This window comes from Aquarana catesbeiana, linkage group LG03, assembly GCF_042186555.1.
Source record: "Aquarana catesbeiana isolate 2022-GZ linkage group LG03, ASM4218655v1, whole genome shotgun sequence".
NCBI lineage: Eukaryota > Metazoa > Chordata > Amphibia > Anura > Ranidae > Aquarana > Aquarana catesbeiana.
In genome coordinates this window covers 285,351,681-285,379,161 of record NC_133326.1, presented here as the reverse complement: position 1 = coordinate 285,379,161, position 27,481 = coordinate 285,351,681, and the positions used below count along the sequence as shown (strand labels likewise).

General features: G+C 40.1%; 1 protein-coding gene across 1 annotated transcript; it reads right to left on the bottom strand.

The window, feature by feature from the left end:
- On the bottom strand, positions 1-27,481 carry LUM (lumican). The gene is made up of 3 exons (XM_073620188.1): positions 27,332-27,481; positions 13,637-14,548; positions 1-900 (listed from the first exon to the last, which is right to left on the bottom strand). Exons 2-3 carry the CDS (start codon positions 14,526-14,528, stop codon positions 749-751), a joined length of 1,044 nt encoding a protein of 347 aa, XP_073476289.1. The 5' UTR covers positions 14,529-14,548; positions 27,332-27,481; the 3' UTR covers positions 1-748.

Here is a 27,481-nt window from a genome sequence, read left to right as displayed (position 1 = left end):
TTCATACACACTACATTTTTTACTAAAATAAAAAAAAACATACAGAATCTGTGTGTTACAGCCCATACATACATTTGGGAACTATGCTTCATGTAGTAGTAGTAGTAGTAGTACTATATGACTTTTGTTACAAACTACAATTCAGCATGTTTGAGTTGATGTTTTCCCAATGACAGCCCAGTGGAGAGCTACATCCGTTCTTTACACCAGCTGATATATTTGAGAAGTAATCCCATTAACTTATAATCACACACAATTCTGTAAGATTAATATTTATATCTCTATCTATTGCATTTTAAATGTTTTGCAAAATGTAACATAGATGTGCAGCACGGTTATAAAATGTGGCGTTAGAAAAATGTAAAATATTTTCACTGGACCAGTTTGTAAAGATAGAGAAAAATGCCAGCACTTTTAAAAATCAAACCAAATACATTTACTGTACCTTACAAGATAGTATTTATGAATTATTTTTAAATTTTTAAGAGGGTTTCTTTCCCCATCAAGGGGTTTTTAATTTTTTTTTTTCATATTTTCATCATATGCTATAGGTTAGTTAAAATTTCACTGATATTTTATCTTTGCCTCAAATCTTTACAGTTGGACCACATGTATTTAATCTGACACAAAAGAGTATGGATTTATGTTTGTTGTATATTTTAATGACTTTCATTAACCTGAATGAGTGAATGAACAAAAGAAGGAATCATCAGCTTGAGAACCACTGCTTAAGCAAATTTTTTTCATTTTACAGCTCAATATCTGAAGCTAAGCGGAGGCAGTTGTGAATCTCATTGGGGATGTCAGATCGGGTAATGTTGTTTCCATCCAAGCGCAGGTGTCTGATCCTGGAGTAGTCTAGTGGGCCGATGACTTTACAAAAGCTGGCAACGGTTAGTTCTGTAACGAGGAAAGGAAAAGTATTAAAATGTATAGTGCTGCTGTTATGTGAGGTAACATTATCATGTTCATTTTTATTATTATTATTATTATTATTATACAGGATTTATATAACGCCAACAGTTTACGCAGCGCTTTACAACATTAGGGAGGACAGTACACGTACAATACAATTCAATACAGGAGGAATCAGAGGGCCCTGCTCGTTAGAGCTTACAATCTAGGAGGGAGGGTCAAGTTCTACAAAAGGGTAATAGCTGTGGGGGATGAGCTAATGGAGAAAATAGTGCAGTTCTTAAATTGAGGCAAGATAGGCTTCTCTGAAGAGGAAAGTTTTCAGGGATCGCCTAAAAGTGGATAAATTTGGAGACAGTCTGACAGATTGGGGTAGGGAATTCCAGAGGATGGGCGAGGCTCAGGAGAAGTCCTTTGTAACTTATTGTTAGTATTTTGAATTTAATTAGTTGGGCGAGTGGCAGCCAGTGGAGGGATTGGCAGAGAGGGGTAGCAGACACTGAGCGGTTTGTAAGGTGGATGAGTCTGGCAGCAGCATTCATGATGGACTGAAGGGGGGATAGTCTATTTAAAGGTAAGCCAATGAGGAGGGAGTTGCAGTAGTTGAGGCAAGAGATAACCAGGGAGTGTATCAGGAGGTTTGTGGTTTCATTGGTTAGAAAGGGACGTAGTTTAGAGATGTTGCGGAGGTTGAGGCGGCAAGCTTTGGAAAGTGATTGGATGTGGGGCCGAAAGGAGAGTTCAGAATCCAGGATAACACCTAGCACCCTGGCATGTGGGGAGGGGTGGATGGTTGTGCCATTGCTCTTGACAGAGAAGTCAGGGGAAGAGGCACGTGGGGGAGGAAATATTATAAGCTCGGTTTTGGCCAAGTTGAGTTTGAGGAAGTGGTGTGACATCCATACAGATATGTCGGTTAGTAAGTTAGTGATGCGTGAGGAGACTCATGGAGTGAGTTGAGGGGTGGAGAAATAGATTTGGGTGTCGTCAGCGTAGAAATGATATTGAAAGCCATGAGAGGCTACCACCTGACCCAGGGAAGAGGGGTAGATTGAAAATAAAAGAGGTCCAAGAACGGAACCTTGGGGGACCCCGATAGAGAAGGGAAGAGGAGTGGAGAAAGTAGAATTGTAAGTGACACTGAAGGTGCGTTGGGATAGGTAGGAAGAGAGCCACTGAAGAGCACAGTCACGGAGACCGAGGGAGTAAAGTTTTTTGAGGAGGAGGGGGTGGTCAACCGTGTCAAAGGCAGCTGAAAGATCCAGAAGTAGGAGTACAGAATAGTGTCCGTTGGTTTTTGCAGTTAGTAGGTCATTTGTGAGTTTTAAAAGAGCAGTTTCTGTGGAGTGTTGAGGGCGAAAGAGATTGAAGGGGATCAAGAAGGTTGTTTTTAATGAGGTGGTTACTCAGTTGGTTGTAAACCAGGCGTTCAAGGAGTTTAGAGGAAAAGGGGAGCAAGGAGATAGGGCGTAGGTTGTTAAGATTGGTAGGGTCCAAGGACGGCTTTTTAAGTATGGGGGTGACCAGTGCATGTTTTAGAGCATTGGGGAAGATGCCAGAGGTGAGGGAGAGATTGAAGATGTGGGTTAGAGAGTGTAGGATGGAGTCAGACCCTAAACTTCTGCATAGAAACCAATGAGCTTCTAACCCCAGCTTGCTCAATTAAGCTTTGGTAATAAAACCTGGAAACTCATTGGTTTCAATGCAGAAGTGAGCCTGATTTTGCACTTTCCAGCTTTAGTAAATAAACCCTATTGTGTACTTAAAAGTGGGGTATGCCTGTATATTAATAAACGTGGAGATAAATAAGACCTCTTCTATGTAGGTGTACATTCTGTTGCATGTTTTACAACCACACACCCTGGAATTCATAGAGAGTGTCATAGAGGTTTATTAGAAATCTTTCTCCCATCTTTGCAACAAACAGCGCAACTTGCAACACAATACTGTACCTGTTGGTAAGGCATATATGAATCTGTTGCAGAATTTTGTCTATGACACAATATTTACATGTCTGGTACTGATTAGCAGTGGCATTGTTAGGTGGGTGCGGGGGGTGTGTGCTGCACCCGGGTGACACCCGCCAGAGGGGTGACACCCGTAGGTAGCGGCACGCACTGCTAACACCGCCGGCTGCCCTGATCTGCGCCTCAGGTCTTGCGCTGTGTCCCTCAGCACAGCGGACTGAAGCCTCCTCCCCCTCCTCTCTGTTTACATCCACACAGGAGGAGGAGGAGCCCGAGGGACACACACGGCTGTGTGTATCTGTCCGCGCTGTTCTGAGGTCTGTAAACTTTATGTATATGAGGGTGGACATGTGCAGGGGGTGTCTATACTAATAGGGGGGTTTGCACTGAGAGGGGATTCTATACTAATGGGGGGTCTGCACTGAGAGGGGATCTATAATAATGGGGGGTCTGCACTGAGGGGGAATTCTATACTAATGGGGGTCTGCACTGAGAGGGGATTCTATACTAATGGGGGATATGCACTGAGAGGGGATTCCATACTAATGGGGGGTCTGCACTGAGGGGGATTCTATACTAATGGAGGGTCTGCACTGAGGGGGGATTCTATACTAATGGGGGGTCTGCACTGAGGGGGAATTTTATACTAATGGGGGTCTGCACTGAGGGGGGATTCTATACTAATGGGGGGTCTGCACTGAGGGGGAATTCTATACTAATAAGGGTCTGCACTGAGGGTAGATTCTATACTAATGGGGGGTCTCCACTAAGGGGGATTCTATACTAATGGGGGATCTGCACTGAGGGGGGGATTCTTTACTAATGGGGGTTGGCACTGAGGGGGGATTTTTTACTGATGGGGGTCTGCACTGAGGGGGGATTCTATACTAATGGGGGGTCTGCACTGAGGGGGGGTTCTATACTAATGGGGGTTGGCACTGAGGGGGGATTTTATACTGATGGGGGTCTGCACTGAGGGGGGATTCTATACTGATGGGGGAGTCTGCACTGAGGGGGGATTCTATACTAATGGGGGGTCTGCACTAAGAGGGGGATTCCATACTGAAGGGGGTCAGCACTAAGGGGGGTGTCTGTCTGTACTGATGGGGGGTCTGCAATAAGGGAGTGGAGTCTGTACTGAGGGAGGGGGTCAGTACTTAGTGGGGGTCTATACTGAGGAAAGGGGGTCTGCACTGAGCGGGGGTCTGTACTGATGGAGGGTGGTTTGTACTGAGAGAGGGGAGTCTGTACTTAGTGGGGGGTCTATATTGATGGAAGGGGGTTTGTACTGAGGGAGGGGGGCTATATTTATGGATTAGGGTCTGTAGTTAGTGGACGGGGGTCTGTACTGAGGTAGTTGGTGGAGGAGGGGGTGACACTGATTTTTTCGGCACCGGGTGACACCAACCCTAGTGACGCCACTGCTGATTAGGCCAAAATGTAAGAGGCCTTATTTACCTATACTTTTCATATAACTGATATAGCAGAGTGTTTCACAGCCTTAATGCCATAATGTAAAAGTGTTGTGCATAAGTACTACCTGCATTTGTTGAAAACCACAAGAAAACTGTTGCATGGCTTTCATAATTTTGTTGCAAAACTTTCTAAAATTACCGAACACTAGAAAAATGTCACAAACACTTTTCATTCCCACAGAGCACCTGCCTTTGAAAAATATTCAGAAACACAAAAGCATGCTGGCACGAAAATCCAAACAGTATGAAATTAAAGCCTCAGACATGCAATCTGAACAAAACACATATTTCTATAGTGTTTACTTGCCTCTCTCCAAAACACAAGGACTTATTTCTCTCTGCTGTCTAGTTCCTCTGTTATCAGCATGAGTCACTTCTGACAGGTTTCCCTGACACCAAGAGCTAAAAAGGTGACAGGGGAGGGATCTCCAGCACACAGCTTGTGATTGACCGTCACAGCTCTGTTCCTGTGTGCTGTGTGATGAGGGTGTGTTCCTTCCCTCTAATCAGCTCTCAAGGCTCTTGTACAGCTTGTAACTATAGCTCCCTCCCCCTCCCTGCTTTGTGAGTTTGTGAAAAATCTTTTTCATCTCTGTGTTTTACAAGAATGTACAGGACATATGGCTTCAAATAAACAGGTACAACTTACAGTACCTTGAAAAAGTATTTCTAATCCTTCAAATTTTCCACATTTTGTCATGTTACAACCAAAAACGTAAAAGTTGCACATAATTGTGAAGTGGAAGGAAAATGATAAATGGCTTTCAATTTTTTTTTACAAATAAATATCTGAAAAGTGTGGCGTGCATTTGTATTCAGCCCCCTTTACTCTGATACCCCTAACTAAAATCTAGTGGAACCAATTGCCTTCAGAAGTGAACTAATTAGTAAATAGAGCCCACCTGTGTGTAATTTAATCTCAATATAAATACAGCTGTTCTATGATGCCCGCATAGATCTGTTAGGGATAAGGTTGTAGAGAAGTTTAAAGCAGTGTTAGGTTATAAAAAAATATTCCAAGCTTTGAGCATCTCATGGAGCACTGTTCAATCCATCATCTGAAAACGGAAAGAATATGTCACAACTGCAAACCTACCAAGACATGGTCATCTACATAAAATGACAGGCCGGGCAAGGAAACCTTTAATCAGAGAAGCAGCCAAGAGGCCCATGAGAACTCTGGAGGAGCTGCAGAGGTCCACAGCTCAGGTGGGAGAATCTGTCCACAGGACAACTTTTAGTCGTGCACTCCACAAATCTGGTGGCAAGAAGAAAGCCATTGTTGAAAGAAACCCCATTTGTAGAAGCCTTTTGGGAGACACAGCAAACATGTGGAAGAAGGTGCTCTGCTCAGATGAGACCAAAATGTAACTTTTTGGCCTAAAAGCAAAACGCTATGTGTGGCGGAAAGCTAACACTGCACATCACCCTGAACACACCATCCCCACCGTGAAATATAGTGGTAGCAGCACAAGCATGTTGTGGGGATGCTTTTCTTCAGCAGGGACAGGGAAGCTGGTCACAGCTGATGGAAAGATGGATGAAGCCAAATACAGTGCAATCTTAGAAGAAAACCTGTTTGAGTCTGCAAAAGACTTGAAACTAGGGGCAGAGGTTCACCTTCCAGCAGGACAATGACCCTAAACATACAGCCAGAGCTACAATGGAATGGTTTAGATCAAAGCATAATTATGTCTTATGCCCCGTACACACGGTCGGACTTTGTTCGGACATTCCGACAACAAAATCCTAGGATTTTTTCCGACGGATGTTGGCTCAAACTTGTCTTGCATACACACGGTCACACAAAGTTGTCAGAAAATCCGATCGTTCTAAACGCGGTGACGTAAAACACGTACGTCGGGACTATAAACGGGGCAGTGGCCAATAGCTTTCATCTCTTTATTTATTCTGAGCATGCGTGGCACTTTGTCCGTCGGATTTGTGTACACACGATCGGAATTTCCGACAACGGATTTTGTTGTTGGAAAATTTTATCTCCTGCTGTCCAACTTTGTGTGTCGGAAAATCCGATGGAAAATGTCCGATGGAGCCCACACACGGTCGGAATTTCCGACAACACGCTCCGATCGGACATTTTCCATCGGAAAATCCGACCGTGTGTACGGGGCATTAGAATGGCCCAGTCAAAGTCCAGACCTAAATCCAATTGAGAATCTATGGCAAGACTTGAAAATTGCTGTTCACAAAGGCTCTCCATCCAATCTGACAGAGCTTGAGCTATTTTGCAAAGAAGAATGAGCAAAAATGTAACTCTCTAGATGTGCAAAGCTGGTAGAGACATCCCCAAAAAACTTGGAGCTGTAATTGCAGCGAAAGGTGGTTCTACAAAATATTGACTCAAGGAGGCTGAATACAAATGCACGCCACACTTTTAAGATCTTTATTTGTAAAAAGTTTTGAAAACCATGTATCATTTTCCTTCCACTTCACAATTACGTGCCACTTTGTGTTGGTCTATAACATAAAATTTACGTTGTTAGTTATAACATGACAAAATGTGGAAAATTTCAAGGGGTGTGAATACTTTTTCAAGGCACCGTACATAGGTAAGGGTTTAAAACTCACAAAAACCGTAATTTCAGCTGGAAGATGCTAAAATTTATGGTGAACTCTAAAGGTAAAATCTCTGCCTTCAGTTATGAAGTCAACGAACGTGTTGCAGCCATAACAAGGGGATTCCATATCTTCTAGATTGAACTCTTAATTTAGATCAGGGATCCTCAAACTACGGCCCTCCAGTGGTTGCAGAACTACACTTCCCATGAGGCACTGTAAAACTCTGACATTTACAGACATGACTAGACATGATGGGAATTGAAGTTTCTGAACAACTGGAGGGCCGCAGTTTGAAGACCCCTGATTTAGATCATGAACAATCCAGAAAGAGAATTCGTAACAATCAAGGCAACTCAACCTCACATATAACTGAAATCTATCCAGACTAACCTTTCCAATATGTTGATTAAAAGCTTTAAACTTTAAAACTTTTCTCAATATTATTATTCTTGAATATGCTATAATAAACTTAGGTTTATTTGATGTAACTTCCAAATATTTGATTGTAGATATCCAAGTTAAGATTAAAGTGGACCTCAACTCAAAAAAGTTAAGAGTTGCTGTCTTTAGGGAGCATCTAGAAATGTTAAAGTGTTTGTTACCCCAGGATTTCATATTCCTGATATATGACTCCTGTACCATGTACTTGTATGAAAAAGTATCCCGTTCTCTTTGTATTGCTTCCTTTGTGTGAAAGCCCTGGTGTTCCTGCCAGTCCCTCTGGTTTCCTATTAGAAACTGACTACACTAAGTAGGAGAACACATCGTGGTCAGTTCTCTAGCTATGCTGGAAACTCAGTGTGCTCTCTTCCAATGATCGGACTTGACTACACCCCCCCCCCCAGCACAGCCATTCACCTCTCAGTGTGCTGCTGCTTCTCCTCCCCCCAGCTCTTATGCAGATAAGAACAGAGGAAACAGAGGGAATGTGATCACTTATAATAAATAGAAAAAAGGTATTTATAATGTTTTTTCATATCTATACACAAATGTTTTGCCTTTCATTTAAATTTTAAACTGAATGGGTTGTTTTGCAAGGTGATCGTTTACAATCACTATAATTGTGCCTAAGCATGGAGGGAAAGCAGTTCACCTGATATGTGTGGTGCCTAGCTACACCATTGCATACAGATTCATAGCTGTATATCTGAAGTGAGCATTTAAAGCATCTCTGTCTCTGACTGCTATTTTCTGGTGATTCGGGGGAAGATTTGGTGATGTCACCACTCTGCTGTTCACTGTTCTCCTTGCTGGGGGTTCTGATATGAGAAAGCAAAACCCTGCCTCTGCCAAGATGGCTGCCTCCACAAAGAGATGAGTCAGTAATCAGAAAAGATTAGCTGCAAGGAAACCACAGGCAACATTAGTGACTAATTCTTTGTCCTCTGCCTGCCTTTTTTTGGGATCAGTTTCCAGAGTTTAGTTTCTCTTTAGTACCCAGGTGCCCCTTTCCCTCCACAGACTAACAGTTATACTACCCTGGACAATATTACTAATTAGTATCACAATTTGTGAGCATATATAGTTACAATTTCAGCAGTATAGGGAAACCAGAAAGCATATTATCTGCTTTAGGTACAGTAAGTTTCTATTGTGGGGAGTAGGAAATGGTTATTAATAGCAGTGATTTGGAATTGCAGCTTTTACTTTCATTTTTACATAATTGGGACCTAAATAAGTACTACATGTCTTGCCACACAGCCAAGTCCTTGTTTGAAATGGGCCTGTTGTGACCAATAAAGCACTTGCTGCTGCTGTTTAGTCTAGATTTTTTTGTTTATTTCCCAATGATGTGTGTCTGTTAAGAAGTCTCAACATTAGTGGAGATTCAAACTATCAAGAACAAGTCTTCCTAGACCCTGCCCCCTGATCACACTGTTAATTTAATCTATTATTTAGAGGTAAGAGTGACTGGGATATACTGTACCTCTGATGAGTCCTACTATGCTCCTTAGAGGCTTAAAGAACAGAATGTGCCTAGGCACTGTCATATGCAGAAGTGCTCTCCTGCTTTGCAATCTATGTGCTAAAGGTACTCTTTTTACTAATTGCTTTGTCTTATTACACTGTGCTAATGAAGGATTTGTACACTTTAGATTTTAAGGGATTGCATTATCAAAGACATATAGACTGTTCACTTTGCAAAAGAATTTTCTCCAATGCTTAGTGAATTTGGTGAAATATCACTTTGCAAAGAACATCCAATCATGTGTGAGTAAAAAGCAGCATTTGTGTTGCTTGCACATGATTACATGATAGATGTCAACAGAGCTTCAGCTCATTCACTAAAGGTGGCCATACATGGTCCAGTTTTCTTTGTTCAGACAGCGGAATGAACAAAATAAACCCAGAGCCACTTCCCCCTTGGTTGATTTTTATCTGATAGGGTGGTTGAAGAGTTGCTTGGTAGATTGACTTCTGTTCAACTGCAGTGGCCACACTGGATCTAAATTTGGCTGGTCCCTGCTGAACTGGTTGAGTTTCAATCCATCTATAGCCACCATAAGCTCTGGAAAAATTCTCCATTACTAGTGCAACTTCGTTTTCAAAATGAACAGTGTTTTTGCCCTTAGCAAATGAAGCCCTAAGTGGTCTACTTTAATTGGCAGTAAGTAGTTTGTGATATATTTTTTTCCCTTTTGCAAAAGCTTTTTTATTGCAAAAATAATGCAAATAACACTACGCCTGTCACTACTACAACTTTTATCTATTACCTAATACATCATGTAATTAAATTCCTACCAGAAAAAAGCCACATCATTTACCCACTAAAGGCCATGTCTTTGTTCCCAAAATTCCTTATATTGTAGCATTGGTTCTCAAAACTGTAAAAGCTGAACTCCTTGCAAATATAAAAGACAAAGATCAATAGAGCTACACATTTATTTCATTGAAAGGACTTTTCAATGATTTTTAACTAGTCATGAGTCAAGTACTCATGCTTTATAAGTCTATACTAACTACATGTATAGAAGCATTCGGCCGGGAAGAGACAAGGACAGCCTTGGAAGCTTATCAGGTGTGCTACATACAAATGTGCTGAGAAGGAACATCCCGATAGGAAAGAGACATATTGTGAACAATACTTATCATCACTGTATGTTATACCATTGCAGTGAAAAGGAGTTTCACATCATCAACTGTCAGTATGTATGGAATGGCTTTTGAAATTTTAAATGTGTCAAAGGGAGCCTCTTTTTTTCTTAGTAGAGGAATGCAAGAGTGAGACTGACATAAATGAAACACTCTTGATGCTTTATAAATGAATGTGTATTGGATTGGACCCAGAGGTGAAATTGCAGGCTGTAAGACTTTTGTTCAAGCAATGTAGCATTTTTGTTAGCAATGTCATTGTAAAGAGACATAACTGTAAAATCTTTTTACTGCCATTAATGGAATATTAGAATAACACCACCAGCAAGAACAAAGACACCTCATATTGAATGCTCACCAGGACAAAAAGACCTGGTATCCCAGTATCCTCTTCTTCAGTGAGTGATCCGGTTTAAGATAAAAGTGGTCTCTGCGGCGGATTTGCCGCGAGATCACTTTTATCGGCGGTGGGAGAGGGCCACCCCTCCCGCCACTTGGCGGAGGCGATCAGGTCCTTCCTGTGGCCTGACATGGAGACGAGTGAGGGGAAGACGGCCATCCATCTCCATATCATTGCTTTTTTTCTATTACAAGGGATGTTTACATTCCTTGTAATAGGAATAAAAGTGACACAATTAAAAAAAAAAAAAAACAGTGTAAAATTAAAAAATAACTGGTAAAATAAATAAGAAAAAAAAATGTTTTAAACAAGCCCCGTCCCGACGAGCTCGCATGCAGAAGCGAACGCATACGTGAGTAGTGCCCGCATATGAAAATGGTGTTCAAACCACACATGTGCAATTTCGCTGCAAACGGTAGAGCAAGAGCAATAATTCTAGCCCTAGACCTCCTCTGTCACTTAAAACATGCAACCAGTAGAATTTTTAAAATGTTGCCTATGGAGATTTTAAAGGGTAAAGTTTGTCGCCATTCCACGAGCGGGCGCAAATTTGAAGAGTGACATGTTGGGTATCAATTTTCTCGGCGTAACATTATCTTTCACAATATAAAAAAATAGGGCTAACTCTACTCTTGTCTTATTTTTTAATTCAAAAAAGTGTATTTTTTCAAAAAAAGTGTGCTTGTAAGACTGCTGCGCAAATATGGTGTGACAGAAAGTATTGCAACGACTGTCATTTTATTCTCTAGGGTGTTAGAAAAAATGTATAATCTCAGAAAGAGACTCGGTCCTTAAGTAGTTAATATAGCACACTCTACCTAGGTAGGTGCTAGAGGTAGATTTTTGGGGAGTACAGGTAAATTTAGGCATGCCTAGCTAGAAGCAAGGACTGTTTGTTTTGATCTGTGTGGGCTGGGTGTGGCTCAGAGTAGGCTTGTGACTCACAGATAGCATCACTTTTCGGTTACCTCCCTCTGGCTTCTAGAGGATTCTAGAAGAGAGGAGGGGAAGAGAGGTGGAGCTGTCTGAGGTGTCTCAGGGAGCCCTGACCAACCCCCATTTAGGATTGGCAGGGGGTAGGCCTCCTTGCTATACCAAGGGTCAGCCCAGCTGGGGAGGAGTTGTCGGGTGGAAGAACTGAGGATGGAGTGTTAGGCTGCTAGGACCTACGAGGGCGCCCCCCAGTCTGGGGGGGTGGCCTTGGGCCTGGGATTCGGGTGCAGGAAGGATCCCTTCAGGAACACATGAAGGATCTGGACAGGAGGCACAGAGAGGAGTCAGAGAGGACAGCAGGAGCTAGTACTGCCGGGCAAGTCTTCAGGAGGGAACCACCGGTGTGTGTGGCCAGGAAGGACGGTGAATGACAGGCACAGTTGAGAGGACTAGTGAGGCACGCTTGAGAGGACTGGAAGTGTGCAGTCTGGGCCGAGTGCAAAGCCAGCAGTACGGATTGTGATGTCATGGGCAGTGGAGTCAGGTAGCTACAGCCAGGAGGGCTGGCAGGGCCTGAAGAGAGCTTACTGGGAGCAGTAGTCCACCATAGGTCAGCTAGCACTAAAAGACTTACTATTTCTATTTTTTGCTACATTAGAGGGACCGGCGGTCCTTGCCTGCAAAAGGCAGTTGCTGAGGCCTGACTGAATCAGAGTTGGGCCTAACCACGTGCTAGCTGTGCCTGGTGTTAAGTGTTGTGCTGGAGAGATAGAGAGAGTAACAGTCTGCAAGCAAGAGATGTGCTGGAGGAGACTGGAGTAAGCCAAGTGTATATAGTTTTCCCAACTGATTGATATACAATCAACCAATTGCTTGTTCTGCTGGGCATCCCATATATTCCTTTCCCTATCCAAGTTCAAATCCCTCAATAAAAATACAAAAAAATCAAATGGACTGCTCATTGTCTCAAAAGTGACTGGGAAGTGAATGCCGGGCTGGCCAGGGTGACAGGTGGGCCACATCACTCAGCGGCCCCTACAGGGGTACCGCTGCATTAACAAAAAAGGTATATTACTGTCATTCATAGTAACCAAACAAAAATTCATTGTAAGGATTATGCAGCAGTACACAGAAATGTGATTAGCTCCTGTTATTTTACTTAAATTCAGTACGCCTAGCATGGCTAGGCCTGAGTCTGAATGAGCTATGTCAGTTCTTGTCTTTTTATACATCTCCAACATTAAACATTTTGGCACCTTATGTGAACATCCAGTTTAGGCTATTGGTGTGAAGGAAGCATGACTACTACTAAATTGGAAATGTCTATCCTCACATCTTTAAAATGGTCTTTTGTGTTGACATGGTTATGTATGCTGTGTGAAAGAAGGTAGAAATAGCTGAGGTTGTAGCTAAGATAAGGCCAGCTGTCCTCTGTCTGAGCCAGCATATAATATTTATAACATTAAATACATTTAGGAACAGTTGATAAGAAACATAGTATTCTAAACCTTTGGTTATTTTGCAGAATCAACCTCCTTACTTCTGGCACGTCTTTATGGTCTGAACCTTTTTTTCTAATTACTTGAATTACTCTGCTTACAGCAAGCAACACCAATATTCTCTTACATCCTTCTATCAGGAGAACAAAAACATTACTCTGCCATTTTTAACTGACAATTTAAGCTATTAGGGCAGTTTCACACTGGGGCGTTGGGGGCGCCGTCGTTTTAGCGACGCTTTTCGGACGCTAGCGGGGCTCTTTTAACCCCCACTAGCACCCGAAAAACGGTTAAAAGTGCCCTCAAAGCACCGCTGCCGAAGCGCTTGGCAGGTACTTCAGCAGCGCTGCCCAATGATTTCAGTGGGCAGGGGCGTTTTAGAAATGGTGTGTACACCTCTCCTAAAGCGGCTCAAAGATGCCGCTTGCAGGACTTTTTTTAATGTCCCGCAAGCACGGGGTTTCACACTGGAGTGACAGGAGAGGCGCTTTACAGGCGCTTTGCAGGCGCTATTGTTAGCGTTATAGCACCTGTAAAGCGCCTCAGTGTGAAAGTGGCCTTAATGTTACTGCAATTTGAAACATAAAAAATAGTCGACCAGTAAAAGAATTAGCAAATTCAGGGTATCCATAAATCTTCATGTTCATAAATATATAATACAATTGTATTACAAATGCATTTTACCTTCTTTGATTTCCTTTGATTTTACTATTTAAATATTCTGTATCTGTTTTCATGTCTTAAACATAACTAAACATATATTTATCAACTCACTCTGGATTTTGTTGACTTGCAGGTAGAGGTTTTCCAGGCCTTCATTTACTGCAGGAATGGTTGAAAGTGAATTAAATGAAAGGTCCAGTTCAAGAAGGGTTGAGATATTGAAAGCATTTCCAGGTACACCGGCATCTTTGAGCTGATTGTTAGACAGGCGAAGATATTGCAGCCCCTTGAAACCTTGGAAATATTCATCAGGAATATTGCCGATTTTATTATTGTCAAAATAAAGCATGCTTAGGCTTGGTGGAAGTCCCATAGGTACCTTTGTGAGCTCATTATAGCTTAGATCAAGGTACAAAAGTGATTTTAAGCCTTTAAATGCACCAGAAATTGAATCTTCTTTCAGTTTGTTGTGTTGCAGATGTACAACAGTAAGGTTCTCTAAACCCTCTAAAATGTTAGGGGTAATCTTTGCGAGCTTGTTATTGGTTACACGCAGATCATCCATGGTCTTTGGTAATGGCCCCACAAGTTCAGTGAGATTGTTGAAGCTCATATAAAGTTTCTGTAGCTCCTTCAGTTTAGAGAATGCATTTTTCTTAATATTTGCATTGGTCAGGTGATTGTGGTCTAGAATCAGCCATTTCAGATCGGTCACATTTTGAAATGCATCATTATCTATGCCCTCAATCATATTGTTCTGGAGGTACAAATATTGAATGCCGGAAGGGACCATAGGAATTTTCTTTAATTTAAGATTGTCACAATACATTGCTGATGGGTAGTTTGCCGGACAATTACATTCTGGGGCACAGTTAGCAGTAGAAGGTCCCATAGCTAAGCTTGAATAGTAATCATCTGGTGAACCATAATCATAACCATAATATTGGGACAGTACACTGCCCATAAGAAGCAGCCCTAATATAGGAATGAATTGTAGGTGCATTGTTGCTATTTATGCTGCACCTGAGGAAAATAAAAGAAACATATATTTGAATTAGAAAACACTAAAATTTGCATATCTATGTTAGGCAATTGTTTCAGGCAAACATATGAAAATATGAGGGGAAAAAATTAATATATATATATATATATATATATATATATATATATATATGTACAGGTGCATCTCACAAAATTAGAATATCATCAAAAAGTTAATTTATTTCAGTAATTAAATTCAGAAAGTGAAACTCATATATTTTACATAGATGCGTACACACATTGGGGTTTATTTACTAAAGTAAAGACAAATCCATTTTGCACTACAAGTGCACTGCAATGCACTTGGAAATGCAGTCGCTGTAGATCTAAGGGGGGCATGCAAGGAAAATAAAAAACAGCCTTTTTGCTTGTACATGATTGGATGATAAAATCAGCAGATCTTCCCCTCAGATCTAAAGTGAATGCACTTCCAAGTGCACTTGCAGTGCACTTGTAGTTCAAAGTGGATTTGCTTTTAGTAAATCAACCCCATAGTGATATTTTTCAAGCATTTCTTTCTTTTAATTTCGATGATTATGGCTTACAGCTAGTACAAAACCTTAGATTCATTATCCCAGAAAATTAGAATATTACATAAGATCAATAAAAAAAGGACTTTTTTTATACAGAAATGTTGGCTTACTGAAATGTATGTCCATGTACAGTATAGCATGCACTCAATACTTCGTCAGGCTTCTTTTGCATGGATTGCTGCATCAATGAGGCGATCAGTCTGTGGCACCGCTGAGGTGTTATGGAATCCCAGGTTGCTTTCATTGCAGCTTTCAGCAAGTCTGCATTGTTGGGTCTGGTGTTTCTCAGCTTCCTCTTGACAATACCCCACAGATTCTCTATGGGGTTTAGGTCAGGCGAGTTTGCTGGCCAATCAAGCAGAGTGATACCATGATCATTAAACCAGGTATTGGTACTTTTGGCAGTGTGGGCAGATACCAAGTCCTGTTGGAAAATGAAATTAGCATCTCCACAAAGCTAGCCAGCAGGGGGAAGTATGAAGTGCCTTAGAATTTCCTGCTAGAGGGCTGCACTGACTTTGGACTTGATAAAACACAGTGGACCAACACCAGCAGATGACATGGCTCCCTAATTCCTCACAGACTGTGGACAATTTTGCATTTCATTTGGAAATCAAGGTCCCAGAGTCTGGAGGAAGAGTTGAGAGGCACAGAATCCAAGTTGCATTAGGTCCAGTGTGAAGTTTCCACAGTCAGTGATGATGTAGGGAGCTATGGCATCTGCTGGTATTGGTCCACTGTGTTTTATCAAGTCCAAAGTCAGCACAGCCCTCTAGCAGGAAATTCTAGAGCACGTCATGCTTCCCCCTGCTGACCAGCTTTATGGAGATGCTGATTTCATTTTCCAGCAGGACTTGGCACCTGCCCAATACCTGGTTAATGATCATGGTATCACTCTGCTTGATTGGCCAGCAAACATGTCTGACCTCAACCCCATAGAGAATCTGTGGGGTATTGTAAAGAGGAAGATGACAGACACCAGACCCAACAATGCAGACAGGCTGAAGGCTATCAGAGCAATCTGGGCTTCCATAACACCTCAGCAGTGCCACAGGCTGATTGCCTCCATGCCACGCCACCTTGATCCAGTAATTCATGCAAAAGGAGCCAGACCAAGTATTGAGTGCATACTATACTGTACATGGACATACATATCAGTAAGCCAACATTTCTGTATTAAAAATCCTTTTTTTTATTGGTCTTATGTAATATTCTAATTTTCTGAGATACTGAATTTCAAGTTTTCACTAGCTGTAAGCCATAACCATCAAAATTAAAAGAAAGAAGTGCTTGAAATATATCACTCCATGTTTAAGGTGTTACTAAACCCAGAATAGTTCATCTGCCCCCCCCCCCCCCCCGTGTCCACAGCTTATAAATCTTCTTTTTATATTAAAATATTGCCACTATATACCTTTTTGGCTAATCTTTATATCACGGTCAGCGATAAACTGCACAGTTTCTCCAGTGCTGAAAGTTCAGATAGGAGGAGATTTCCACTTCAGCCTGAATACATGCCTACATGTTTGTTGCCAACATCATGTGACCTGGCTAGCTCTGAGAACAAGTGATTATTCTCTCCAGCATAAGACACAACTGAATATGTGCAGGTCTGCTACTCTGCCTGTGTTAGCTGGCTTTCCCCAATTAGACAGTGCAGGAGGGAAGGATCTGTGCATACAGGATAAAACAGCCTTTTTTACACAATGCAGAGGATTAACCCCTTAAGTTCCACAGTGAGTATAACAAGCATGCTATGCTGCATATACAGATAGATTTTACTGTTGTAGGTTTAGTAACACTTTAACGCATCTATATAAAATATATGAGTTTCACTTTGAATTACTGAAATAAATAAACTTTTTGATGATATTCAAATTTTATCACATGCACCTGTGTGTGTGTATATATATATATATATATATATATATATATATATATGCCATCTGTTAATGGTCACTCTTTTTATTTTGCAGCTTAAGAATCACATTTTAGTCTAATATGTAAAAAAGACAAGCACCTTTTAATCAGTGATTATGTTAGGATGATGTGTTTCATTTTAGTAACATCTGAATTACATACACTAAAGAATATCTAAACCCAAAAGCAAAATGTATTATATTGCAGATTATCAATCCGTAAAGATTTTGGCTTAATTGTTTTTCTCTTTTTAGGCTTTATTAAATCTTTTTCTCACCTAGTGATCCAGCCAGTAAGTCTGTTATTCTTCAACTTCCTTTAACAGACCAAGCTGTCCAGCAAAGCAAGATTGGCAGGTAGAGGGATGAAACATACCATTATTCAAAAAGGACAAAAAAACTGTTGCTGTAACTGCTGAAAAATAGGTGTTAGCTGTAATATGTTAGTCAAGTTCATCTATATTTTCATTTAACTCTACCCTCTCCATAGGTTGACAGTTGCATCTTTGTTGCTTCTCCACAGACTGTAGCTACCCTCTCCCACACAGGAAGTGTGTTAGTAGGAGGATCACCAAGTAAATGAAAAAAGGCGTAATAAAATTAAGAAAAAAAAAAAAACTCAACCAACACATTTTAAGAATTGGTAAGCTGCAATATATTACATTTATGTCCACGATCATGAGTGTGCATCTACAGTTTAACATTGTTGCAATGAAACATAACTCTAACCAGGATGGATTAAATTATGCATTCAGTTGTAAATTAGCAAAAAAGGGGGATTGAAACGTAGGGGCCAGTCCATTTGAAGGGATGTAGAGAGATACTCTGCCTTCTCATACTAGTATTCTCTGCTTTCAAATTAACATTTCTTTTGCCTTCTTCTCCACTCCAAAACTTGTACATATCACCCTCACTTCTACAGTCTCCCTACTAGTGTTCTCATCACCTCCTGCTAATACTATTTAACCCACCTGCTGACCAAAACACCAGGACAGGGATCTATGTGCTCTCATATACATCCCACTCCCATCTTACTTTCCTCACCCTCCTTCTTCTCCTAACCTCTGGGGATATCTCCCCTAAACCTGGCCCTCCAGTATCTCCCCCCACACCCAGCACCATCCTTCCTTCAGCATTAGCCGCAATCTACTCAGTCTAATCTCAACCCCCCTGCTCCCAAAAACCACCCTCCTCTTATGTGCCCTCTGAAATGCCCGCTCTGACTGCATGTATGACCTTTTTGTCTCCCACTCCCTTAACCTACTTGCAATCACAGAAACAGAAATCTTAAGAGACATAGCCGCGCACTGAAGCGATTGTGGCATAAAACCAAATCCCAACAAGCATTCACCCTATATAAACCTGTCTTCTTAATATACAATTCCTCCCTCCATGCTACCAACCAAGCCTACTGGTCACGCTCAATTATACTCTGTCCTCTAGCCCTTGTCGCCTCTTCTCTACTTTTAACTCTACCTCTACTTTTTCCACCACCATCTCAACCCAGTAACTTGCTCACTGCTCACAAGATTGCCAATCACTTCAAAAAGAAGATTGATGCAATTCATGGGGGCATCTCCACTGCACAGACATCTATCCCACTTAACATACCCTGTACAAAACCATGCTCAACACTTTCCTCTTTTGAACTTGCTACTACCGAAGAGGTCGCTAAAGTTTTCTCAGAAGCCTACCTTACCACCTGTCCCCTGGATCCTGTTCCCTCACAACTACTACGGTCACCCTTTTCTTCTATCCTATGCTCCCTCACTCACATCTTCAATCTCTCCCTCTCTACTGGCACCTTCCCCTACCCTCTAAAACAAGCACTGAATACCCCCATACTTAAAAAGCCCTCACTGGACCCCACCAGCCTGAACAACTGAAAGTGGCTGTTAAGCCACTAACTGATCATTATATAATTCCCTCTGTCACATAAAAAGCGGTGTCCTATTGCCTGTGCTTTATAACAAAAAGCAGATTTCTACCTGTTTTAACAGTGTTTTCCAGCAACCACATGACTCCAGGCTGTCTGTTCTCCCCTTGTGAAAGCTCCAGCAGGCGGGGCCGATATTCCCCTGCTGATGTCAGCCGGGGAGGAGAGGAGCAGAGAACCTGGAGTCATGTGATCGCTGGAAGACACTTTTAAAACAGGTAGAAATCTGCAAATTTTTTAATAAAGCACAGGCACTTGAACACAGCTTTTTATGTGACAGAGGGGATGATATAATGATTAGTTCGTTTTGAAGCAGTGGGGAGAGGAGCAGAGCAGTGCTAGTAAGAGATGACAGGCAGGGAGGGGAGAGGGGAGGAGGACAGAGGGAGACAGAGGAGAGCTGCAGAAAGCAGCGTATGATGGAGGCACGCACTCTGGCCACTGTGTCAGGGCTCAGCAGCCCTGATATATTGTGGTCAGTGTACAGAGGGGAGGGGAAAAACTGGCAGGATCAGGTGATACAGGGGGTGGAAATACACAGCACAAGCATTGTGCTGTTATTCATGCTTTAAGGGAATAGGATCCATTTTGTTGGGGTTAAAAAAACGCTTTATGACCCATCTCCTTGCTCCTGTTTGCATCAAAACATTTAGAACACTTAGTCTACAATCGTCTGAGCTCCTACCTCACTGATAACCTTCTTGATCCCTTACAGTCCTGATTTGGCTTACTATACTCCACTGGAACTGCCCTACTGAAATTCACTAATGATCTACTATCTGCTAAAACCAATAGCTACCACTACATACTCATACTTCTAGACTTCTCTGCAGCCTTTGATACTGTTGACCATCCCTCAAAAATCTCCACTCTCTTGGCCTTCAAGACTCTGCTCTCTCCTGGCTCTCCTCCTACCTATCACAGCACTCCTTCAGTGTTAACTATAACTTTGTTTCCTCCTTTCCACTTCTGTCCTTGGGCCCAACCTCTCCTCCATTTACACCTCCTCCCTTGGTCAATTGATAAACTCACATGGCTTCCATCTTTATGCGGATGACATACACATCTACCTCTCTACTCCTCACCTCACTCCTTCAGTCTCCTCTTGCATTACTAACCTGTTAAATGACTTATCAGCATGGATGTCACACCACTTCCTCAAACTTAATCTTTCTAAAAAGGAGCTCATAATTTTTCCTCTGGCCCATGCCCCCTCCCCTGACTTCCCCATCAAGATCAATAATAAAACCATCAGTCATTCCCCTCATGCCAAGTTGCTAGGTGTAATCTTGGACTCTGACCTGTCCTTTCAGCCCCAAATTCAATTGCTGTCCAAATCTTGCAGACTTCACCTCCAAAAATACACCCCTTTTTAACCATTGAAACCACTAAGCAATTTATTCCCTGCCTTGTTATCTCTCGACTATTGTAACTCCCTCCTCATTGGCCTACCTCTCCACAAGCTATCCCCTCTTCAGTCTATCATGAATGCTGCTGCCAGACTCATCCACCTTATCAACCATTCTTTGTCCGACACCCCTCTCTGCCAGTCGCTCCACTGGCTTCCAATTGCCCAACAAATAAAATTAAAAACATTACAATAACATACAAAGCCTTTTACAACTCTGCCCCAAACTACATCACCAATCTTGTCTCCAAATATTACCCAAACCAGCTTCTCCGCTCCTCCCAAGACCTCCTGCTCTCTAGCTCTCTTGTCTCCTCCTCCCATACTCATCTCCGGGACTTCTCCAGAGCCACTCCCATCCTCTGGAACTCACTACTCCAATCTGTCCAGTTATTTCCGACTCTGTCCACTTTTAGGCGTTCTCTGTAAACTCATCTCTTCATTGAGGCCTCTCCTGCCTTCAGGTAACAACCAAATCTTCTACTTCCCTTATCAGTTCATCCCTCACAGTTACTACCTCTTGTTTCACCAGCCCCTCCCTATTAGATTTTAAGCTTGCAAGAGCAGGGCCAATCTTGTATTGAATTGTATTGTTGCTGTATCATCTCCCTTTTTATTGTAAAGCACTGCACAAAATGTTGGCACTATATAAATCCTGTATAATATTAATAATAATAATAATTTAAGGGTTGTAATGAACTGAGCTCAACAGTCTTGCTCAAGACCACAGTGATCATGGAATGACTGGTTTGTCACACCCCTCTCCAACACTCTAGGATTATCTGTAAAATATTTATAATCTTTTTAGATGACACATGGATCTTTTAGCAGCATATCAGTGTAATTAAAACACTCAAGTTAAATAAAAGGCACAACTTTTTCAGATCTGGACAGAGTAGTGAGCACTTAACTCCCCTTTGTGGTTTCTGTGTTCTCATCAGGGAGAGATATGCTCTCTAACCATCCTGATCACCAGTGTCACAAGGAATAAAAGTGAAGGTAAAACCAACATGTTGAGTTTCTATACCAGAACAGGTATAGACGGGACATATTGCAATGCTCCCAACTGTATAGGGGGATTTCCTTCACATTTGAAAAATTTCAATACGCCTCCTGTTAAGTCTAAAGAACCGGGAGTAAAGTGTAAAATAGCTTATAAAATATAATCATGCAGAGTTGATTTACATATCACCAATCCAAAGTTTACCAGAGCTTTCTTAGCCTCATTAATAAATGTACCTGAGGAGCTGATCAGGTCCTGTTATTTATTTCAAACAGGCACAGAAAACAGTTATTGGGATCAGATTAGGAGCTTACACAACTTCTTTCATACTGAGAACTATAGTTGAGGTAATTTTTTCCAGGTTCAAGAATTACCCCAAATTGAGCTTATGTTCAGTAGGTGGAGTTTTGCAAACTTTAAGTGAACTCTCCCATGCTGCCATGAAGAGCTTCCAGTGGTTTTCTATCAGTGAAAAATGGTTGTGTCATCAGACACAATCCCATAGAAAAAGTTTCTGATGTACACATAGTTCCCTGCATTAAACTGCATCTGGTTATTCGCTGTTTCTGGACCTCCAAAAATCAGCAGTGCTGCTTGGAGTCATTACCACTATGGGGTACAGTTATTTTTTTTTCTTCAACATCATCTTCAGTGCAGCTACAATCTATTGCAATATTGCATTGAATATATTTAGATCCTTCACTACTGCTATTTAGGCATCTTTACACATTTCCAGTATATGAGTTCACTGTAATTATCCATACAGTAGTGAACATTATTTTTGTTACATAATCACTGGCAGGCACTTTCTAAGTAACCAATACTGCTAGCTGTCATTAATCCCTATTATGATATCTTCGACGTTTTAACTTCTCATTCTGACATACTGATGGCCATACACAGTCACAGCAAGTGAGAGGTAAGGTCAATTTTAGGACCTGTTAGCTAAGGTCAAAAGAAGAGATGGAATTTATAAGTGAAAAAACAGAGAATACTTCTAAAGATCCATGAACATATATAAAGTACAGTAAAAAAATGTATTTTGACAGTACCTCAGTCAACTTTGAACATGCCACCTCCAAGGCACAATATTTTACTGTTAAGTAAAAAAAGCAACAGAAAAAAATGCTCAATGGGTACTGGGCAATGAATGGGCTCCAAGTTTTTGCACATTACTGTTTCCCCCCAAAAAATAAAAATTCTAAAAATAAAAGCCATTCACTTTAGCCTGCAGGGAAAATATATTTACTGTATATGACTGTGTTGAAGTCAAGTGTGAATATGTTATACTCAATGCATAATTGACTACTAGTAAAATACAAAAACTCTAACAAGTAAAGTACAGTTACTGTTCAGTTGATTGTAGGTACCTAGCTCTTCCTAGGTAAAGTAAAGTGTTTGATTTAAAATTGGGCAGTATTGACAAAATATATTGCACAGTATTTACAACACATTTTTTTACTAAAATAGAAAAACACTTTGTGCTGCTGGAAAAGAAATAATAATAATTTTATAACTTTTCTTTTTTTTTTCCTGAAAATTATTCTGTAACAAAGTAACACATCTGTTGAGACAAAAATCTTTAAATTTACCCTTCTTTAAAATTAGCAAGCTCCTCTGTTTTGTCTAAATTAATTAAATGTTTTGAGGTATAGCCACACCCTGTTTTTTTTTTTTTTTTTAAGAAAATCACTTCTCCTCTGGTTACTGACCTCTCTGCCAAGTTGGTAGTGCCCAACACTGGGATGCTTTACAGGTAATGTGGTTGTCAAAAAAACCTCTAAAAAAATATATTTCTCTTTTTGCCCTCTCTGTCTGGTCCACAGGGCTGATAGTCCTCCATATTTTAAGGACCATGATGCTTTGCTGTGTACTTGACACCCAATTAAAAAAATATAAAAAAATAAAATAAATCCATTATAATTTGCACACTGTTTTGCTATACATACTTGTTCCTAAATTTTTAATCTTAACACATTTCTATTGGTGTGTTAGGGTTAGGGTAAGCATGGAAGCTCAAAAGATGAGAATATTTCTAGAATATTCCACTAAAAAAACTCTCTATGATCTCTCATAATTGGAAAATTTGTGAGTTGAAGACAACCCTTCTCCACTTTTGGATGGAATGGGCAAGAGAGCAGAATGGGAGAATTGTTAAGATTTGGTTTTCAGAAATTTTCTGCTCTAATGGTGACCTATGTGGTTACATGACACTATGGGGTTGATTTACTAAAGGCACACAGACTGTGTACTTTGCAAAGTGCAGTTGCACTCTGCAAGAGCAGTTGTTCCAGGAGTTTAGTAAATGGGCAGAAGCTCTGCTGGCTTTCATCATCCAATCATGTTCAAGCAAAATGCCCCTTTTTTTTCCACGCATGTGATTGGGTATTCATTGCAAATGAAGCTTTACCACATTTAATAAGCTCTGAAGCAACTGCACTTGCACTTCTATTTTGCACAAGTTGCTGCCTGAACATAGACAGTTCTAATTATTAGTTTACTGACCATCACACCTAATTCCTATTTAGTAAAGCAGTGCACAATATAATGAATATGTGCCAAAGCAAGTAACTCAAAGAAATCCATCAAAACTTAGCATACTAAGTAGTACTATTCAATGTCCAGTGACAGCTGCAAAAGCAACATCTTCAGAAGAAAGGCCATTTTCTAATACATAGTATAGACTCCAGGTAAACTACTTGTATTGCAACAACCAAAATTTCCAAATGTCCAGATTTGGGCATCATATTGTAAAGTGGACTTTGGAGACTGTTAAGAAATTTACCTATGGTGAAAATGTTGCAAAATTAGGTATGCTCACTTTGGAAAACAAAAATATTTTGGCATGATTTTGGCAGATACAGGCCTAGGCCAGTATAATTTACCTTTTTGTCCCAAGGTCTGTCCAAAGCACAAAGGGTTCTTTATTGTACAAGTGATTAAGCTAAAACATACTGTAAGGTATAAGATGTTCATACCAAATATAATAATGGTATTAAACAGAAACTTTTTTACATGTAGATTAACTGTATACATTGTTTTTAAATGGACACCTAAAAGTGATTTTTCAGTTATACCTGTAATCTGCTGGTCTAGGGGAACTTGATAACTTACTATATCTCTTGCAGATTCCATCAATGAGATCTCCCTGCCATATCTCCTAATCCAATTTCTGCTCATGTAGAGGTTTATTCACTCCATTTTTTCACAATTTGATAATAATTAATGAATAAAATGCATTGAGTAAAACAAGGCCCATCATAGTGACTGCAGAAGGTGTACAGACTTGAGAATCTAAAAGCAGAAGTCTCAGCTCTTTCTTTGGTTTACTAACCCTTAGTTCTCCTGATGAGAATGAAAACTTGACTTTTAAAGCCCTTCAACGTTTGTTCCATAGGAGGTACTACAGTGAATTGCACTTGGTGTGTGTGTGTGTGGATTGGGGGATTGGTATTTTTAAATTAAAATCTTAATCTTAAAATAAAATCTGAATCTAAAAATATCTACTTAATACAAAAAAGCAAGGAAAAGACAAATTATCTAGACTGTGAACACACTAATCTACAAAGTGTTGATATGCAAATAGCTTAACTGGCCTTTAGATTGATGACATCATTTCAGATAGTGAAGCGAGAGGTCTGTACTTGCACCTATCTATTGGCAAAACATGTAAATGCATAGTTCAAAAGCAAACCGTTTGTCACACCAACAGATACATTTATCATTCATTTTGCTGTTTTATTCACCAAAGGTTCTCTTTATACTGTAATCTCTAACAAGAAAGATGTCACATGTTACTCTTTGGGGTTGATTTACTAAAGACAAATAGACTGTGCACTTTGCAAAGTGCAATTGCACTCTGCAAGAGTAATTGCACTAGAGCTTAGTAAATGAGCAGAAGCTCTGCTGACTTTCCTCATCCAATTAGGTGATAGCAAAAATGCTGTTTTTTAAATTTGCCTTGCACGTGATCGGATATTCTTTGTAAAGTAAAGCTTTACCTCATTTACTAAGCTCTGGAGCGACTGCACTTGCAGAGTGCAACTGAACTTTGCAAAGTGCACAGTCTATTTGCCTTTAGTAAATCAACCCATTTGTCTCTACACCATAATTTGTATAAAGCACACTGGTAGCAGCCAACAACAAACATTGGGAATCATGGGGGGTTATTTACGAAAAGCAAATTCACTTTGCACTACAACTGCAAACTACAAGTGCAAAGTGCACTTGAAATTGCACTGAAAGTGCACGTGGAAATGCAGTCGCTGTAAATCTGAGGGGTTGATCTGAAATGAGGTTAAGCTCTTCTCAATTTATTATCCAATCATGTGCAAGCTAAAATACTGTTTTTTATTCTCCTTGCATGTCCCCCTCGGATCTACAGCAACTGCACTTCCAAGTGCACTTTCAGTGCAATTTCAAGTGCACTTTGCACTTGTAGTTTGCACTCGTAGTGAAAAGTGGATTTGCCTTTAGTAAATAACCCCCATGGAGTCTTTCTAAAAAAAAAAAACAAAATCTTATATGAAACATTCGCCAAAACAAAGCTTTCAGAAGCACAGCTCTATTTTTTCAATTAGTATAGCAAATAAGACAGCTAAGATCATATTGTGGAAACGTTGTTGATTTAAGGTCCATTTTACATACAGGAAAACATTGCATAGGTTGAAAAACCCTGTATAAAATATAAAAAATAAGTTGCTGAATGATGTGTCACGTAGCAAATTGAAAGCAGCTGTAGTCTAAGACATCCCACTTTGTGGGTGTAGTCCTTGGAGATTTTCAAGGGTTGGTACTCCAAAAAGAAGAATCCTTTTGCAGGTGACTTACTGTCTTGAAAATAATGGGGAGCATCAATGTTTGTGAAACACTAGCAGAGTTTACTCAAAATTAAAATGGGGAGTTTGTTTCTAAAGTATCTGTGTATTTAATGCATGGTCAATAAATGTTCTACTTCTATATTCCTTTGTCTGGATTTTCTACTTTAGTCTAGAGGCTGCATCATAAAATGTTTGTTGTGAAATTGTATAACTCATCAATTGAATTAATAAATACTCAAAGCTAAGATAGATTTAAGAGTAAGCCAATAAGTGGTTCACCTGTGTACATACAGGGCACAAATATATGTGTGTCCCACAAAAATCTCAATAAACATGATTTTTTCACATTTAAAAAAATATTGCATAAAAAAAAAAAAAATGTGTATAATCAAATTTAAATTAGGTCATATAACAGCTTGAAAGCCAGGATTCAAAGGTGCTTTTTTCAATAAGTCACTGATATTATGGAATTTAACTCTTCAAATATGTTTCTAAAACTAGTGCTAAACTGTGTGTTTTAATTTCTAAAGGCTCAGAATAACAATACGGAGACAATCAAATGTTAACCACATGCAGAAAACAAGGTGTTGGCATGTTTTTCTATTATCTGCAATGAAATGCACATTATATTTGAACATTCTTTCTGCAACAAATGTTATAATACAAGTATATATAACCTCTAAAATATAATAAAACTGTATCTGCCCAATGATCTTTAAAAAAAAAAAAAAATCAGTGGATGGAAAATTAAGAAAACATATCTTAAAGAATTCTATTTGGAGTATTTGGTTGTCTTTATAGCAGGGTCTTTAATCCTGCAGTTTCTTTTATGCACAGACTTTTTAAATGCTTGCTGTACTGTAATGAACATCCACAGTTATGTGTATCAAACTAAATTTTTTTTTTCCAAAGTCTGCTAATAGAAAGGAAACATTACTGAAAAAAAAAATGAGAATGTTCATTAAAAAAGCAATGGTAGTAAAACTAAACCACAGTTTGCTCACTGTCTCTAAAATTGCTATCAAAACATTTAGTATAAATGAAAAAAAAAATTACAAAATCAGAACATAAACTCAGTATGAATTTCTTAAAAGATATTGTTATCATTACAATGCAAATGTAAACATGATCCACAATGTTGCTTACCTCTGTTTGATGCTGCTCTCTTTAATTCCCTACGCAGATTAAAAGAGAGACTGAATCAAATATCATGTGCTGTAAACAGTGTCAGGAGAGAACTGCCTGCCAGGACCACTGTAATACAGAACAGCAAAAAGAAAAGGAGAGAAGAAAAAA